Source organism: Rhincodon typus, chromosome 30, assembly GCF_021869965.1.
Source record: "Rhincodon typus isolate 14 chromosome 30, sRhiTyp1.1, whole genome shotgun sequence".
Taxonomy (NCBI): Eukaryota; Metazoa; Chordata; class Chondrichthyes; order Orectolobiformes; family Rhincodontidae; genus Rhincodon; species Rhincodon typus.
In genome coordinates, this window is record NC_063361.1 from 34,074,271 (window position 1) to 34,091,201 (window position 16,931).

Genomic DNA, 16,931 nt, shown 5'->3' on the forward strand with positions numbered 1-16,931 from the left:
CAAAGAACTTAACCTACACCATCATCAAACAGCGTTTCCATGCTTTTGCTTAGTTATATCTCTGGGCTCCCTGCGAGACCTTAACTTGTCTACAAAAGTCTTTAAAGCTTGGATCAGGAAGGATTATCCAACCACTAACCTTGCGGCGACAGTGGCACAACCTTAAACACTATCTTCTCACCACCCCCACCCCACTCATTCTTTCTTTATCCGGAAAAAAACCTACACCTCAGGAAGAAGGGTTCTGGAGAACTAAAAAGAAATATTTTAAACCACAACATAGCTTGTGGAAATTATGCAATCCAGAACAAACAGTATTATGATCCCAGATGATATTACCATTGGACAAGTGAATCCCAGACTGAAATCCAGCCTGGTAGATCATTTGTTTCACTTTTGCTAACAAAGTGGTCTCTCCCAAAACACAAGCACACAATGCTTTACATTTGATTTTAATAAAAGAAAAAGGAAGCAAAAGGGATGATGATAAAATAGAATAGACCACACTATTAATATATAATTTGTCTTTAAAGATTTTGTATAACACAGTAGAAGTATAATCCCATTAATCCGAACACTCCCTTGAAAACACCCCTTAATAGTACCCAAAAGCACACCTTGTACAGTACTCACACCAGAGAAAAATCTCTTTTCTCAACACCTCAATCGGCTTAAGTTAACAGTGATTTCAACTTCATCAGAAATATCCAATAGCCCTTTCTTTCTTGGAGCTTTCATACACCAGAGTTTAAATATACTCGGCTTCAAATAATTCTATCCAAATGCTTCTGGTCTGGAACTATAATTAAACTCTTTACTCTAAGGTAATCTAGTTTTAATTGTCTCCCCTTATCAGAAGTACTACTTTATACATCGATATTCATCTCAGGACCTCTGTAGATCTTCCCCAAAACTGAAAATGTTGGGAACATTTTACTCCAGAGTGTGGGTGTTACCCTTAAGCTTAAAAAGCGATTCCAGAATTTTCTAACACAAACATTTGCGCAATTGCACAATTGTTTATTTTGTTCAATTGTAAACCCTCCTAAAGTAAAAACAACTATTAGCTCTGAAAGCTACTCCCTCAAGATGTTGTAAAAGAATTCACCATGGCTGCAGACAAGTGTCATTACACTCCCCAGACACACACAAACCCATATGTCACTAATTGAAAAATCCAAACAAACTAAATTACACTAAAAATATTTATAAATCACACACAACCTACACCATAGCATTCATAAAAAGATAACCTTCATTCATCTTAGAAAATTCATTGGTAGGAAAAGATAATGGGTGAAACACCCTCATGAAACACTTACTTTCGCCAACTCCACTCCTCTAACCATGTAACTCTCACCTCCCAGAGAGGCAAAACAAACATTCCTCAAGGCCAATCAGGTTCCACTGCAAGAAAGAGCAGTGCTTTTGGCAAGAGGGAGATGTTCAATTTCTCAAGGATTAGCTCCAGTGCAAGGGAGTGAGAATATTGGCTCGCAAACAGACCATTAATGTTTACCAGAAGTTGAATTAGCTTGTACATCCTCACCTTAATTACTGTATCAATAGGTTTATTATTTTCTTGAATGGAGCGGAGCTTGACTTCGCCGTTGCCTGGGTAACCATGCTCGACGTACAATGTGCAAACAACATTTGAGGAACTGCCAGCAATCAACTGCAAGAACTTAAGCTTTCGTTCATCCTCCAGCCAATCGATGGCATACCTAGAAACAAGCCAGAAACCTTTGCTAGGAATTCAGTGTTTAGGACAGAAATACTGCAAGTTCATGAGTTAAAAGTAAATGTTAAAATGAATTACTCTATTCCAACGGTTTAATTGGTAAAACCAATCTGTATTAGGTGCTGCACTAAGGGGTCTCAATGCAATCTTCAGTGTGTCCCATTAGAAGCATACAGAACAGAAAGAGGCCATTTGACCCATCATGCCTGTTCTGGCTCTTTGAAAGAGCTATCTAATTAGCACCAACCCCAGCTTTATATCTTTCCCCATAACCCTGTATATAGCTGGAAAGTTGAAGGCGATAGTATAAATTGAGGACAGGGTTAATGGGAAGGATATTAAAACAAACGTTTTCGCTCTTGCCATGATACATTAGGATTGCTGGAGTTCGCAGTGTCCTGCTCGAACTCAAGCAACATCAGTGAAACAGGTGTCTTTATCACCTTCACTGTTTGTGGGAGTTTGCTCTAGGAAAACTGGCTGCCGTGTTTGCTGCATCGTAACAGCAACTACAGGTCCTTGGATGTAATCAGTTTTGGGACATTGAGATTGTGAAAGGTGCTTTACAAATGCAAGTTCATTAACTTTGGCTGAGATCAGGTTCCACTATTTTAATTACAAAAGCAAAATTCCACAGACACTGGAAATTTGAAATAAAAGCAGAAAATACTGGAACTATTCATCAGGTCTGGAAGCATCTGTAGAGAGAGTAAACAAAGTTAACATTTCACAATATGGTCTTTCTTTAGAATCATTCTGAAGGGAAGTTGTCAACGGGATATTTTCTAGCATTCTGCCAGGCCCAGTGCAATGTGGATGACTCTTGAATGTCAGAAATGGCCTGGCAAGCCATTTAGTTCAGGGCAGTTAGAGATGGGACAACAGTTGCTGTCCTTACCAGCAACACTGACATCCTACAAAACAAAGAATAAATAATTCGCACTAAACATTTGGAGAATGATGAGGAATTCACAGAGAGAGGCAGAAAGCTGGGACACAAAATATTGATCAGGGAAAGATACGGAAATTAGGAAGTGCACAGATCTTAAAAGGAAGTGGATGGAGACTCAACTGTAACAGTTAAAAAGGGAACTGAGTAAACACTTGAGGGAAAAATCGCCATGGTTGTGGGGAAAACAGCAGGTGGATCAGGAATAATCCAACAGCTCTATCAAACATTAATCAGTTCATGACCTATTGATTTTTTAAAACAGAATTCAAACTCACCTGTTCTGCAGGTGTTGGATTTCACCCCAAAGTTCGGCTTGGCTCATGTAACGTTTCCAGATTTCAGCTGTAAGGTTTGGTAGGTCGACAGTGTCCATTTCAGACAGGTCCAGGAAGGCACAGTTAGACTGGGAGAAATGAAATGGAAAGTGCTGCTTATGGAGATTGAAATAAAGTGTATTTTCCTGATCATAAACAGAAATTTATTGAGTTTATAAATGACAAGATATCTTCAAAATATAAAGAGCAGACGTGGACGTGTCCCCTGACTGGTTGAGTCAAAAGCCAGGGGACACAATGTCAGGATAAAGGGTAGGCTATTTAAGGACTGAGATCAAGATGGGGAGGAATTTATTAACTCAGCGCGGGGTGAATCTTTGTGTCTCTACCTCTAAGGGTTTTATAGAAAACTATAAATTCCTGTCTTTATTGAGCTTCCTCAAGACAGGAATTTATGGTTTTCTGGAAACTAATGACATCAAGGGATATGGAGCAGGAAAATGGCATCAAGGGAAATAATGAGCTCTGGTCTAATTGGATGGTGGAGCAAGTTCAATAGGTTGAATGGCCAACTCCTGTTGCTATGTTGCTAACCATTTATTTGAAATTATTGCATCAAATTCTCACTTGATAAAGACAAGGTCTAACTGCATTATATAGAATAGGAAGGATCTGATCTGTAAGATAGTTACTGATAGAGTTATGGAGATGTACAACATGGAAACAGACCCTTTGGTCCAACTCACCCATGCCAGCCAGATATCCTAAATTATTCTAACGCCATTTGCCAGCATTTGGCCCATATCTCTTTACACCTTCCTATTCATATACCTATCCAGATGCCTTTTAAACGTTGTAATTGTACCACCCTCCACCACTTCCTCTGTCAGCTCATTCCATACGTACACCACCCTCTGCATGAAAAAGTTGCCCCTTAGGTCCCTTTTACAGCTTTCCCCTCTCACATTAAACTTATGCCCTCTAATTTGGGATTCCCACAGCCTGGGAAACGACCTGGGCTATTCACTCTATCCAGGCCCTTCATGATCTTATAAACTTCTATAAAGTCCCCCCTCAGCCTCTGATGCTCCACAGAAAATATCCCCAGCCTATTCAGCCTCTCCCTGTAGCTGAAACCCTTCAAAACCCAGCAACATCCTTGTAAATCTTTTCCACACCCTTTCAAATTTAAAAACCCAGGCCAAATGTGGGAAAAACTCATGATGGTCCAAGCCAACCTGTTTTGTCGTAATTGGAGTGAGGGACTGCTCTGGCCCTGATTGATATTTTACTGAACCTTTCTAACAGATGGAGGGAAATGCTTCCTTTGATGAATGGATTAGGAAACAAACATCACAGATTTAAAGTCATTGCGTGGCTTTCTGCCAGAGAGTGGTTAGGATCAGGGAGATTCTACTTGAAACTTGCTGGAAGCTTCCATAAATTATTTTGAAAGGGAGTTAGTTTGCATAGGTATTTGAGGATGAGGAACTTCCAGGTGATGGGCAAATGGGATGTGGAAATAAACACACCCTTTATTCCATTAATTTATGGGATGTAGGAGTTGCTGGCTAAGCCGGCATTCATTGACTATCCCTAGCTGCCATTGAGATGGTGGCAATAAGTTGTTTTTTCAAAGAACCAGCAGAAGCACTATAGGCTGAATTGCCCCCTTCTGTGCTGCAAATGTCACCTTTTGTACAGGTCAATCTCTCCCTCAGGTAGAAGAAGGCTTGTCTGGCGTGGCTCTGTGCACTAGCCTGTCTCAGGAAGGGGACAGAAAGAGCACCTGTCCAGATTACAAAATCTGTTAGATCCACATCATGTAATCAAATTCCAAAGGGGTTCAGAGGGATAGAAGTGAAATAAAACCCACATTCTCAGTCCTAGGCTCAGAAATGATGACAGCACCAGATCAGAGAGCTGAGTGAAGCAGAAGGTTTGGAAATGTAAACAGGAGCTGACCACATCCCCTCCCTTCCTCATCCCTGTCCAAGTCCTCACAGAAGTTTAAGAAGGTGGCACACTGAAAGTTAGTTTAACAAGATGGGGAGGAAACGGCCAAAGCAATGAACAATCTGCTCACCTCGAGCTTAACTCTTCTGTCAGTGGTCCAGGTTACCGTCAGTACAAGAGGAGTGAGTTGCGTCTTTGGAATCAACGCTTGAGGATCAAACTGCAGCATTATTTGGTTTTCAGTGACTGAAAGGACTTTCATACCAGACTGGTTCCTGACAGTCTCGTAGAACTGTGACAATGTGTGAAAATCATAGGGGCGCACACTTGAAAATTAAAGACAGAAAAAAACAGCAGGATGAGTTGTGAGAAAAATAGTTACAGCCAAATGGACTGAAATTCTCAATCTCAATTGGATCTAGTGGATTATGAACTTGAAGTATGGAGATCTGTTGAAACCTCCTTGACTCTGTATTGTTAATCCCACCTCAGTGAATTAATGGTAATGCATTGACAACTCAAGTGTAACTCAACCTTATCCAGAACCAGTTAGAGATGGTGTTACAATAGAGCATCAGCCATGATCAGAGGAGCAGGCTCAAAGGGCTGAACAGTCTACTCCTGCTCTCTGTGTTTCTATGTATACATTGGCATCACCAATTCTGATCAGAATGTGAAAATATCCCACCAGTCACACTTACAACCCCTACTGCTGTAAGTGACTAAGATTGATGTTATGGGTATAATTTATGAAACTAAGCTCCATTCACTGTATTTTGTTGGTGATGATTCCTATTTGCTATGTTTTATAGAAACTCGAATCAAAGAGTTTGTTTTGCTGTGAATCAGAATACCTTCTGCAAATTGTGCTTGATGCCCGATCTCCAGTTTACCGGGAACCCACAGACACATTAAAACTCACTTTGCAGAAATATGTCAGTGTCAGAAACTACCTCACTGCTTGGATTCTCTATAAACCCATCAGCACTTGTTGCATGAGATACACCTCCCACAGAAATAGTACTTGCACGATAACCAATTACATCAGCATCAATCAGAGACCCTGCATTTATATAACACAGTTCACAAGAATCACTTTTTGAAATGTGGTCATTGTAGGAAATGGAGCTGTCAATTTGCATGCAGCAAGCTCTCACAAACAGCAATGTGACAATGACCAGACAATGTGTATTTTTGGGGATCATGATTAAGGGATAATTATTGGCTGAGGAAACAGATTTAACCCCCTGCTCTTCCTTGAAATAGCATCATGGGACCTTTCGTATCAACCTGAAGAGACAGACAGGGCCTCAGTTCAACCTCTCATCTGAAACACGGCATTGCCAACATTGCAGCACTGAATCAATTCTGCACTAGAGTGTCAGCCATAATTTTGTGCTAAATCGCTAAAGTAGGAATAACGTATCTAGTATTTCTCACCCATCGCTATGAGTGCCTTCCTTAGTCAAGAGTCGAATTGCTTGTTCTGCCTGTTGTATCAAAATGTGAGACCTGCTTATGCACAAAGAACACTCCTCGATTGCCCGTTCAATTTTATTCTTCTCTTCTGCCAAAGTAAGTTTTCGTTCCTGGACAGAAAATTAAAAGATATAACCAGATTGAGGATTGGCAGCAACGTCACTTGTTCCAACTACAAGCATCGGAGCTTGAATGTCATTTTGACTCCTCAATTTATTATAACTTCCAGCAACTCTCAGCAGAACTGACAGGGAATGAGACAAAGGCTTGCAGCACATGCCTAACAGTTATAGTTAACGGACTAACAATCCAGAGGCTGAGTTCAAATCTCATCGGAAAGCAAACTAAATTCAGTAAATTTCATCATTTCTGCGCTGACACCAAGTAATTTTGGAAAAAATATACCAGAGTATTCTAATCACTCAAATGCTTTCTAGGGAATTCCCAAATTCTGACTGCTGCTAATTTTCCAAAAACATACCTCCTGAAGTTGCAATTTCTTCTGCTGAAGAGCCTCTTCCAACTGCAGTTTCTGTTTCAGGGAAGATAAAGAAAATGAATTAGCAATCTTGACTGACTTGCTCAGGTTACACAACACACAGCACGTTGTTACAAAACAGTGATAGACAGTGGAACCAAATAAGCCTTTCTACCTCTATATTCACAACACAGTAAAGTTAAAACTTTCAAAGACTGTCAAAAGTGACCCCAATGGTTCCCAACTACATTTTTTTTGAGAAATGAATCTCAGACTGTGCAAATAATCAAGTCTCTACACTGGGTCTATAGTTTAAGCAAAAGGCTTAGCAATTTATTAACAATACAGTAAATTCAGTGGAGCAAAAATTAAACAAAATAATCTAACTGATCTATGCTATAAACCGAACAGCCTGTGCTTTCAGCCCCATTCACATAGAAGACAGACGAACACAGCGAAAGGATAAGTAAAAGAAGATAACAGAACTGGCTAGACTACTTAAGTGGTTTTCATGATGTGTTATTTCACGGCATAGACGTTCGTTTCTTGGCTGATTTTCTGAAGATGTCAATCGGGGTCACCTTGTTGCTCAGTTATATATATTACTGCCTTAATTTTCTTATCTCTGAGCTTCCAAGTGCTGGTCATGGGAGGTTAGGCAGGGTCTTTTCAAATCTTCATGCTGTAGTATTAGTCATTTTTTAATTAAATTACAGAAAACACAAACCAAAACCCAATTCCAACTCTGACTACTGCCTGACAGATTGACCGCCTCTCCTATGAGTTCCCAGTTAGTTTTCAGCATCTGCCATCTGCTTGAGCATAAGATCTCTTCCAAACTTGCTGGAACCAATTCTCAGGTACTGATCTGGTAAATTACAAACTTCTGCTATCTGTTTAAACATAACGCCAGTTTCCAGTGACAAAGTGCCTGCAGAACCTTCTTATCAGGAACCAGCCTGCAATTAATTTCCAGGCCTGGCCACACAAATAAGCAAAAGCTTGTTTGCTCAGTTTTCTTTTTAAAACGAGCTGTCATCCACAGTCCAAACGTCATGTTTAGCTCACAGTTCCCAGTTGAAAATCAAAATTAATAACAGAATAAAAGTAATGAATAATCAGCGAGGGGTCTAATGTTTAGACATGTGAAGGTTTTCTCACATGCTGCATCAGTGATCAGGATGTGAGCTTGTGCTTTTGAGAGTCTGATTTCAAACTGCAAACAGACTGCTAAACACTTTCCCACTGGAAGGTCACTCCAGCACTGGCTGACCTACACTGCCTTGTGGACCTGAAACTCTTCAGTCACCTGTCCGAATATCTCCTTGTGCAGCTCAGTGTCAAGTTACGTCTGATAATGCTCTTGTGAAGTGGCTACTTTAAAAGATATTTATAGAGAATCCCAGTAGTGAAGGTAGTTCCTAACACTGACATATTCTGCAAAGTGAGTATCACACAGTAACTTGGAGACAGGGCAGGACATCCAGCGCAATTTCCAAGACAATCCTGTGTAACAATACAAGTTGTGGCGATACCTTTAGGACAGCTATCCTGACACAATCACTCCATGACCTCAGGATATTTCAAAATATTTTACAGCTAATGAAGCAATTTTGAAATGCAGCCACCGTCACAAAGTAGAAAAAATGGGCAGCCACTTTGAGCACAGCAAGATTCCAGAAATTGCAATGCAACCATGATCGAAATTTCTTTTAGAAAAGTGATATTGCTCGAGTATTTAATATTAGTGGAGATACCAGGGAAAACTCCCCTTCTTTTCTACAAAATAGCTTCATGGGTCTACCTACGTATGTTTACCTAGGATGGTCGACAGGGCTTCGTTCTGACATTTAATTTGAACAAGGTCTGATGGTGCAGCATTCTTATCAGTGCGAATCCAGCTCCTGGGACAGTTAGCCTAGATTCAGTGCTCGACTTTCAGGAACGTCTTCTGACTCATCAATTACCCACAGCCAACATTTTTAAAAAAAAAAAAAATCCGTTCCTGTAAACAATCTCAGATTACCTTTACTTCATACAACTGAACAGCTTCTCTTAGAGCTTGCTGCTTTGTCTCCAGTGCCTGGAATTTCCACAAGATGGTCGAGATGTTTTGTAGCTCTTCATCCTGCACTCGACATTCTGCTTTCAAGCTCTTCCACTTTTGCCTCGTTTCATTCAGTTTCTTCTCTGTTTAAAGAAACAAACTCACAAATATAAATATTTCAGCTTCCACTTACTCACTATTCCAACTATCAGGCCCATTCAATGTATCAAATATTCTTTTGATAATCTGCAGAGCCTCTCATCCAATAACTAACACTTAAGGCAGTAAAATGCCATCCCAAGGCACCTCAAAGCAGCATTACCACACAAGATATTAGACAAGGTGATTAACAGCTTGGTCAGAGAGATTGGTTTCGAGCAGCATCTCATAGGAGCAGTGAGAGGCAGAGAGGTTTCAGGAGGGAATTCCAGAGCTTACGGCCCAGACAGCTGAAGGCACAGCCTACAACAAAAGGCAAAAAGAAATCAGAGAACTCAAGAGTCTGTTGGAAATTGGGGTCCCTTTAAAACAGGATTTTCTTAGCAGTTACAGTGTAGCGTGAGATTTTATTTAACAGTTATTACAGCAGTAACTAACTTTCCAAACTTCTACCATATGAAAGTAAATGGAAAGGTGACAAGAATCACTGGGGTCATGGTGTGGCAATGAACTAGTACCATACCTACACTGTGATCAATGTATTGTTTGGAAAAATAAAAGGAGTCTGTTCTCAGAAAGAATGGGGAACTAACGCTCAGATGAAGGAGCGCAAGGGGGCAACAGTCATCATGGTTCCAGATGACTAGCCCAATGATGCTATCAAGGGATTTGAATACAAAGAAGAGAATTTTACTTAAGTGAGGGGAGAAAATTCATTTTTTTTTGGCCATAGGTCCACGCCAAACACACATACAACTTATATCAACTTGTCCCATCAAGCAATGAACTTTCAGAAAATGTGGGCTCCACAAAATCTCCAGTAGAACTACATTTCAGTGCCAGAAGGTGGCATCACTACAGTTTTAACTGGACAACTTTTCCCTGGCCAGTCCCAATCCCTGGTACAATTGGCAACTCACGGATGTCCTGCTGCTGGACACTTTCTTTAATTTCCTTGGCACCATTATTTTTCACCATGTCTAGGAACAAAGCACAGGTTTTCAGTTGTCGAAACATCATCTTCTGGTTCCTCCGGAAACCCTGAAACAATAAGCAAGGTCCCTACATTGTAAATACGACCTCTAACAAATCTATAGAGAGTAAATGTAGCATGAAGAACCTCATTTGGTAGAGTAGCTTTGCAGCTAATGACATGCCTCCCGACAAAGATCTCAAAATGTTTCAAATACAATAAACAACTGCAATAAATGATTGCAAGTGGTTAAATATCATAGTTATTTTCACATGGTGAGCCTTCAAAAACTACAATGACGTGATGAGTTAATAAATGATATTTCTGCTGGCACTGGTTAGGGAAAAATGTTGTCCTAGAGTCTGGATAAACTCAAGGCTCTTCTTCAAATACTGCCAAGGATCTTGACCCTCATCTGTAAACCTGAAGTGATCCAAATCTCTGCTGCCATGTACTGACCTGCACTAGTTCCTATTCACCCAACACACATTGCGCTTGCTGACCAACACTAACTCCTGGTTGAACATCTTGAGTTTAAAATTCTCATCCTTGTTTTCCATTTCCTCAATGTTGCACTTCTTTCTCTCTCTGTAAACCCCAAAAAAACCTCTGGAATATGCGCACTTTCCAATTCTTCCTGGTGGAGCATCCTGGAGTATTATCACTCTCTACCAGTGGTAGAGATGTCTTCAGCTGATTTGGCTCTATGCTCTGCAACTCCCTCAATAAATCTTTCTTCTTTGACCAAGTTTTGTTTTGTCACCTTTCCTGATATATTCTTAAGTGGATTGTCATTTTATGCTAGTCTTATTTCCTACTCTCCCTTCAACCTGACTTTTGGACTTTGTATTCACACAAATTCAAACAAAAGAGCACATTTAACTTGCAACACTCACAATCGCATGCTGAACAACTGCAGCACCTTCCTCTGATAAAGATTCATTATCTTCATGGATTCTCCTTACAGCCTCTGCTTCCTTAAGGAGACTGCAATTGAAGAAAAAGTAAGCAAAGTTATTTTCCCCACAGTGGCTGGCCAGAGACTACACAACTTCATACAGTACAACTATAAACTTTAGACAGATTTGCTTTAGAAGACATTCCTCACAAATCCTAACCAGGAGAAAAAGCAACGGTACCTTACCAGCCAACTATGACTGATAGGAATGTGCAAAATGGTCAAGTGATTCACTTCAAAACAATTGTCATTTTCTACTTCCACACCCACACCCCTCTATTAAATTCATTTCGATTAGCTTCTAAAGTGTCTCATATTTCAATTATTGCCCTCAATAAGTTGTCAGTCTCTTGTCTGATAAACACCTCTGTGAAGCAGACTAGGCCAACTTGCTATCTTAAATGCAACAAAGACTATGTCTCTGATGGTAGCATAAGTGCCCAAGTCGAAAGGTTATGGCTTTAAGCACTATTCCAGAGGCTTGTGCACAGACCTACGCTGAAATTGCACAGTAGTATGATGAAGCATTGCACCATTGAAGGGACCATCTTTCAGATAAGACATTTAATTCAGACTATGCTCTCAAGCTCAGTGGGTGTAAAGAATGCCACACCATTATTCTGAAGAGCAGCAAGATTGTCCTGGGCAATATTTATCCTTCAGTCAATATCATTAAATGTTTTTCTCTCTTTCCGAGTTCCATCTCCAGCTATCATTTACTCCTCCCCACCCCATTTTTAGCATATATGCCAACCTTTTTCTACTTACAATCAGTCCTGAATAAAGGTTACTGAACCTAAAACATTAATTCTGCTTTCTTTCCTCAGATACTGCCAGACCTGCTAAGTTTTCACCACAATTTGTTTTTCTTTTATCATTAAATGCAAATATCTGATTATTTTCCGACTGTCATTTGAGAAAGCTTCTGTGGGTAAATGCTTTGAAAGATAAATTTGTCTTTATTCATTCATGTATGTGTTGTTGTTGCCTTAATTAGTACTTATTGCCCATCCCTAATTGCTCAAGAGGCAGTGGGGGGCTGCCTTCTTGAAAAGTTGCAGCGAAATAGTGCTGTAAGGGAAGGAACTCTAGGTTTTTGACCCAGCGATGATAAAAGAACAAAGTCAGAAGTCACAAGACACCAGATTATAGTCCGACAGGTTTATTTGAAATCACAAGCTTTCGGTGACAATACAGCAGCTTTCCAAAAGCTTGTGGTTTCAAATAAACCTGTTGAACTATAACCTGCTGTCACGTGACTTCGGACTTTGTCCACCCCAGAACAATACTGGCACCTCCACAATAAAGGAATAGCGATGTCTTTCCAAGTCAGCATGGTGCATCCCTCAGAAGGGAGGTGGTGGTGTTCCCATGTGTCTGCTGCATTTGTCCTGTGACGGTCAATGTTTGGAAGGACCTTTGTATGAGTTACTGCAATGCATCATGCGGATGGTACACATTGCTGCCACTGTCTGTCAGTAATGGCGAGAATAAGTATAAGGTGGTGAATCGGGTGCTGATATACAAGTAAAGACTTTTGTTGTTGTCCTGGGGTATCTAGGAGTTCACCTGCACATCCGTCAACTTGGTCTACTGCATTCGCTGCACCCGATGTGGCCTCCTCTACATCGGTGAGACCATGCAGAGACTCGGAGACTGTTTTGTAGAGCATCTGTGCTCAGTACGCGACAAATTAGAACACCTTCCGGTCACAAACCATTTTAACTCCTGCTCCCATTCCCACTCCTTGGGTGGGACGTCCACCCTGGGCCACCTCCAGTGTCACAATTACACGACTCGCAAATTGGAGGAGGAGCACCTCATATTTCCAAGGTGGAATGTGAGGTGCTCCTCCTCCAATTTGCGAGTGGTGTAAGCCCAATGGCCTAAACGTGGAATTCACCAGTTTTAAAATCTCTCCACCCCCAGCCTCATCCCACCCTCCCATCCCCACCTCCTTGACTTGACACAACCTATCCATCTTCTCTCCCACCTCACTTAGCAATCCCCACCACTCCCCAGATACACTCACCTATCACCATTCCACCTACCTTCTCCAGCTGCACCCCTCCTCTCTCTATTTATTTCTGAGCTCCCTTCCACCTCCCCATTTCTGAAGAAGGGTCTCGACCCGAAACATCAACTTTCCTGCTCCTCTGACATTGCCTGGCCTGTTGTGTTCCTCCAGTTCCACTCTTTGTTATCAGTTGAGCTCAACACTTTTTCCAAATAGTTTCTACATGGTCCCAGAAGTGGAAACACACTGCCAAGTGAATTACAACATGCTCTGCCAAATTCAATCCTGATCTATTTGAAAAGGAATAAAGCTCTACCAAGATACATTTCCAACCCAGAACATTCATTTCAGCTTGCTTATCTGAATCACTGGAACAAAAGATAACTCAAAAATAATCAGCAATTTATTCTTTTGAAGTCTACGACACCAGACAGTGGAAACACAGGAACAATGTTCCTGATGACTGGGGAGTCCAGCACCAGTCTAAGGATACAGGGACCGAGATGAAGGAGGTTACAGGGACCGAGATGAAGGAGGTTACAGGGACCGAGATGAGGAGAAATTTCTTCACCCAGAGAGTGGTGAACCTTTGGACTTCTCTGCCACAGAAAGTGGTTTAGGCTAAACCATTTAATATTTTCATGAAGGAATCAGATATAGCTCTTAGGGCTAAAGGGATCAAAGAGTATGGAGGAGAAGGCAGGAACAGGGCACTGAGTTGGATGACCAGACATGATCATATTGAATGGGGGGGGGGGGCGAATGGCCTACTCCTGCTCCTATTTTCTACAAAATAGAAGTATTTTCTGTAAGACTACGTTGATTTCCATTCACAAGGAAACAACACCAGAAGTCAGCTTTGAAGTGGGCAAAGAATCTAAAACTGTCATTTTCTTTTCCCTTCAAACAGAAGAAATTGTCAAATTAGAAGGTTGAGTGCACAGCCCAGACAATCACGGAAGCTAACCTTCCATCCATGAACTCCACTTACACGGCACATCGCTGAGGAAAGGCTGCCAGCATCATCAATGACCCATCCCACCTTGGTAATGGTCTCCTACAATCTCTTCGGTCAGGCAGAAGATACAGAAGCTTTTCAGGTACCCGGCCGTTATTAGACTGATGAATACACTCTCCAGCCTCAAATAATGCTGATCTTACTAACGTCGGTCTTGCCTAGCAAACGTCCTGTGTGATGTAACCTGTATGCGTCTGTCAGAGTTTCTTTTTCACTCTATGATCTGTATATTCTTGCTTACTGTGATCTGCCTGCACTGCTCATAAACAAAGCCCCTCACTGTACTTCGGCACACGCGACAATAAGTAAATAAATCAAAAAGGAACAGTTTACCGGGCCCTGAATGACAGCAAAGGCAGGACCTAGCGGGAGGGGCGGGGAACCCTGGCTCCAGCCAGAAGCTGCCAGCACTGAGGGATATGCCTGAGCTCCCACATGGATACAATGTGGATACAATGTGATACAGTAACAGAGGCAGGTATCCAAGCGGGAAGCTACCGCGGGCTGTACCTCTCTCCCCAAGAGGGAGGCTGCGGGCCGCACTTACTCTCTGGCTTTCGCCGCCAACGTCTCACCGGCAACCCGCTCGGCCATTTCAAACTGTAACACCACACCAACACCTTCTACTATTGGCTGTCGCTGGGCACGGCGTCATTTTAAAGGCGCGGTTAAGGCCAGGGCTCTTAAAGGCGCCGCACACCATGCAGCAACAACTCGGCCAAGTTAAAATAAAACAACAAAGGCAAATAGTCCCCGTTTCGTAGAGCGCTTTCCATCTCAGCAAGACTCAAAGCGTACTGTTCGTCACTGCCTTAATTATTCAATAAATTCTGAAATTTTCATCAGAGCAGGACAACATCAGCCCTGTGTCATAGACTGGAAAGGAGCCCTTCAGCCCATCGTGTCCGTAATGATCATCAAGCACCTGTCATAGTTTCATTTTTCCAGCACTTGGCCCATACCCAAGTGACATTTCAAGTATTCATCTAAATAATTTGTAAATGTTGTGAGGGTTCCTGCTCCTACTGCTCTTTCAGGAAATTTGTATTTCCTTTTAATTTGGTGGCGCGGTGGCTGGCACTTCTACATCATAGTGCTAGGGACCTGGGTTCAAGCCCAAGCTCAGGCAACTGTCTGTGTGGAGTTTGTATGTTCTCCCTGTATCTGCATGGGTTTCCTCTGGGTGCTCCTGTTTCCGTCCATAGTCCAAAGGTGTGCAGGTTGGGTGTATTGGCTGTGCTAAATTACCCCTAGTGTCCAGGGGAGTGCAGTCTAGGTGGATTAGCCTTGGGAAATGCAAGGTTACATATTATTCATGTACTTTATCTAAATGTCTTTCAAACATTGTACAGTAACTGTACCCACATCCATCGCTTCCTCTGGAAATTCATCCCACACAAAATACGCTGTGTAAAAAAATTGCCTCCCACATCTTTTTTAAATCTTTCTCCACTCACCTTAAATATATGCCCCTCTAGTCTTGAAATCTGCCAACCTAGGGAAAAGATACCTGCCAGTCACTTTATCTATACCCCTCATGATTTTATAAACCTCTATAAGGTCACCCCTCAACCTCCTACACTCCAGTGAAAAAAGTCTCCGCCTATCCAGTCTCTCCCCATAACTCAAACACTCCATTCCCAGCAATTTCCTGGTAAATCTCTAAAATCTCATACTCTGGGTGATATTTTTATTTCCTCATATTCCCTCTGAACCTCCTGCCTTATGTTAATTCTGTCCTCTGGCTATTGATCCCTCTATGCTTCTCATTATCTACCCTGACTACGCCCCTCAGAATGTTGTACCCCTCAACCTGGCTTCCTTCCCTCAGCTTTGTCTGCTCTAACGCAAAACAACTGCAGCCTACCTATTCTCTCTTCATTAGAGGAATCACTCCAGCCCAGGCAACAACCTGGTGAATCTCCCCTGCTCCTTCTCTGCTGCAATCACATCCTCCCTGAAGTGTGCTGACTAGAACTGAACACTATCCTCCAGCTGTGACCTAAATAATGTTTTGTACAGCTCTATCATAGCCTCCTTGCTCTTGTCAAATCCATGTTGATGGTAAAAGGCAAATATCCCATTTGCCTTCTTAATCACATGTCCTGCTCCCTTCAAAAATCTATGTACATGCACACCAAGATCTCTCTGATCCTCTGTACTTGATAGGATACTCTCATTCATTTTGCATTCCCTTGCCTTGTTAGTCCTTCCAAAACGCATCATCTCACAATTTTCAGGATTAAAGTATATTTGCTACCTTTCCGCCCATATGACAAGCCCATATATATAATCTTTTAGTCTAAGTTTTTACTCCTAACTATGTAAGATACCACCAATTATCATGTCATCTGCTGATCATAACTCCTACATTCATCAATATATGTGACAAATAACAAAGAACCCAGCATGCCACTGGACACAAAAACAACATTCAGCCATCACCCTCTACCTGGTGCCTAATTGCCCTGTATCTCATGGGCTCTTACTTTCTAGACCAGTCTCCCACATGAGATTTTGTCAAAGCCTTACTGAAGTCCAAAGATATGCCAACAACTGCCATACCCTCACCTGCACACCTGGTCACTTCATTGTAAAACTGGATCAAATTTGTTAGACACAATCTCCTTCTGACAAAGCTATGTTAGATATTCTTAATTAATCCATGACTCTCCAAGTGGAGGTTAATTTTGCCCCTTAGGTCTTTTACCAATGGTTTCCCACTTACAAAAGTTAGACTCTATAGCTCCCTGTTTTATCACTACCACCCTTCTTGAGTAATGGCACCTCACTTTCTGTCCTGAAATCCTCTGGCATCCCTCTGTGGCCAGAGAGAATTTGAAATTAATGTCAGCCTCTGTAATCTCTCTCTTGTCTC

General features: G+C 41.6%; 1 protein-coding gene across 1 annotated transcript; it reads right to left on the minus strand.

The window, feature by feature from the left end:
* Positions 1-1,305: 1,305 nt before the first annotated feature.
* si:dkey-225f5.4 lies at positions 1,306-14,700 on the minus strand. The gene is made up of 9 exons (XM_020513614.2): positions 14,601-14,700; positions 10,957-11,047; positions 10,008-10,128; positions 8,908-9,071; positions 6,885-6,935; positions 6,365-6,513; positions 5,055-5,250; positions 2,969-3,096; positions 1,306-1,724 (listed from the first exon to the last, which is right to left on the minus strand). The coding sequence occupies exons 1-9, from the start codon at positions 14,645-14,647 to the stop codon at positions 1,388-1,390; spliced, it is 1,284 nt and encodes a 427-aa protein (XP_020369203.2). The 5' UTR covers positions 14,648-14,700; the 3' UTR covers positions 1,306-1,387.
* Positions 14,701-16,931: the final 2,231 nt, after the last annotated feature.

Excerpts from the sequence above, each read along its gene's own strand:
- si:dkey-225f5.4 (XM_020513614.2), bottom strand. The coding sequence starts at position 14,647 with ATGGCCGAGCGGGTTGCCGGTGAGACGTTGGCGGCGAAAGCCAGAGA. Across the intron at positions 9,072-10,007 it reads TGTCCAGCAGCAGGACATCC|AGAAGAAACTGAATGAAACG; the intron begins GTGAGTTGCCAA and ends TTCTTTAAACAG. Across the intron at positions 5,251-6,364 it reads GAAGGCACTCATAGCGATGG|TGTGCGCCCCTATGATTTTC; the intron begins GTGAGAAATACT and ends TTAATTTTCAAG.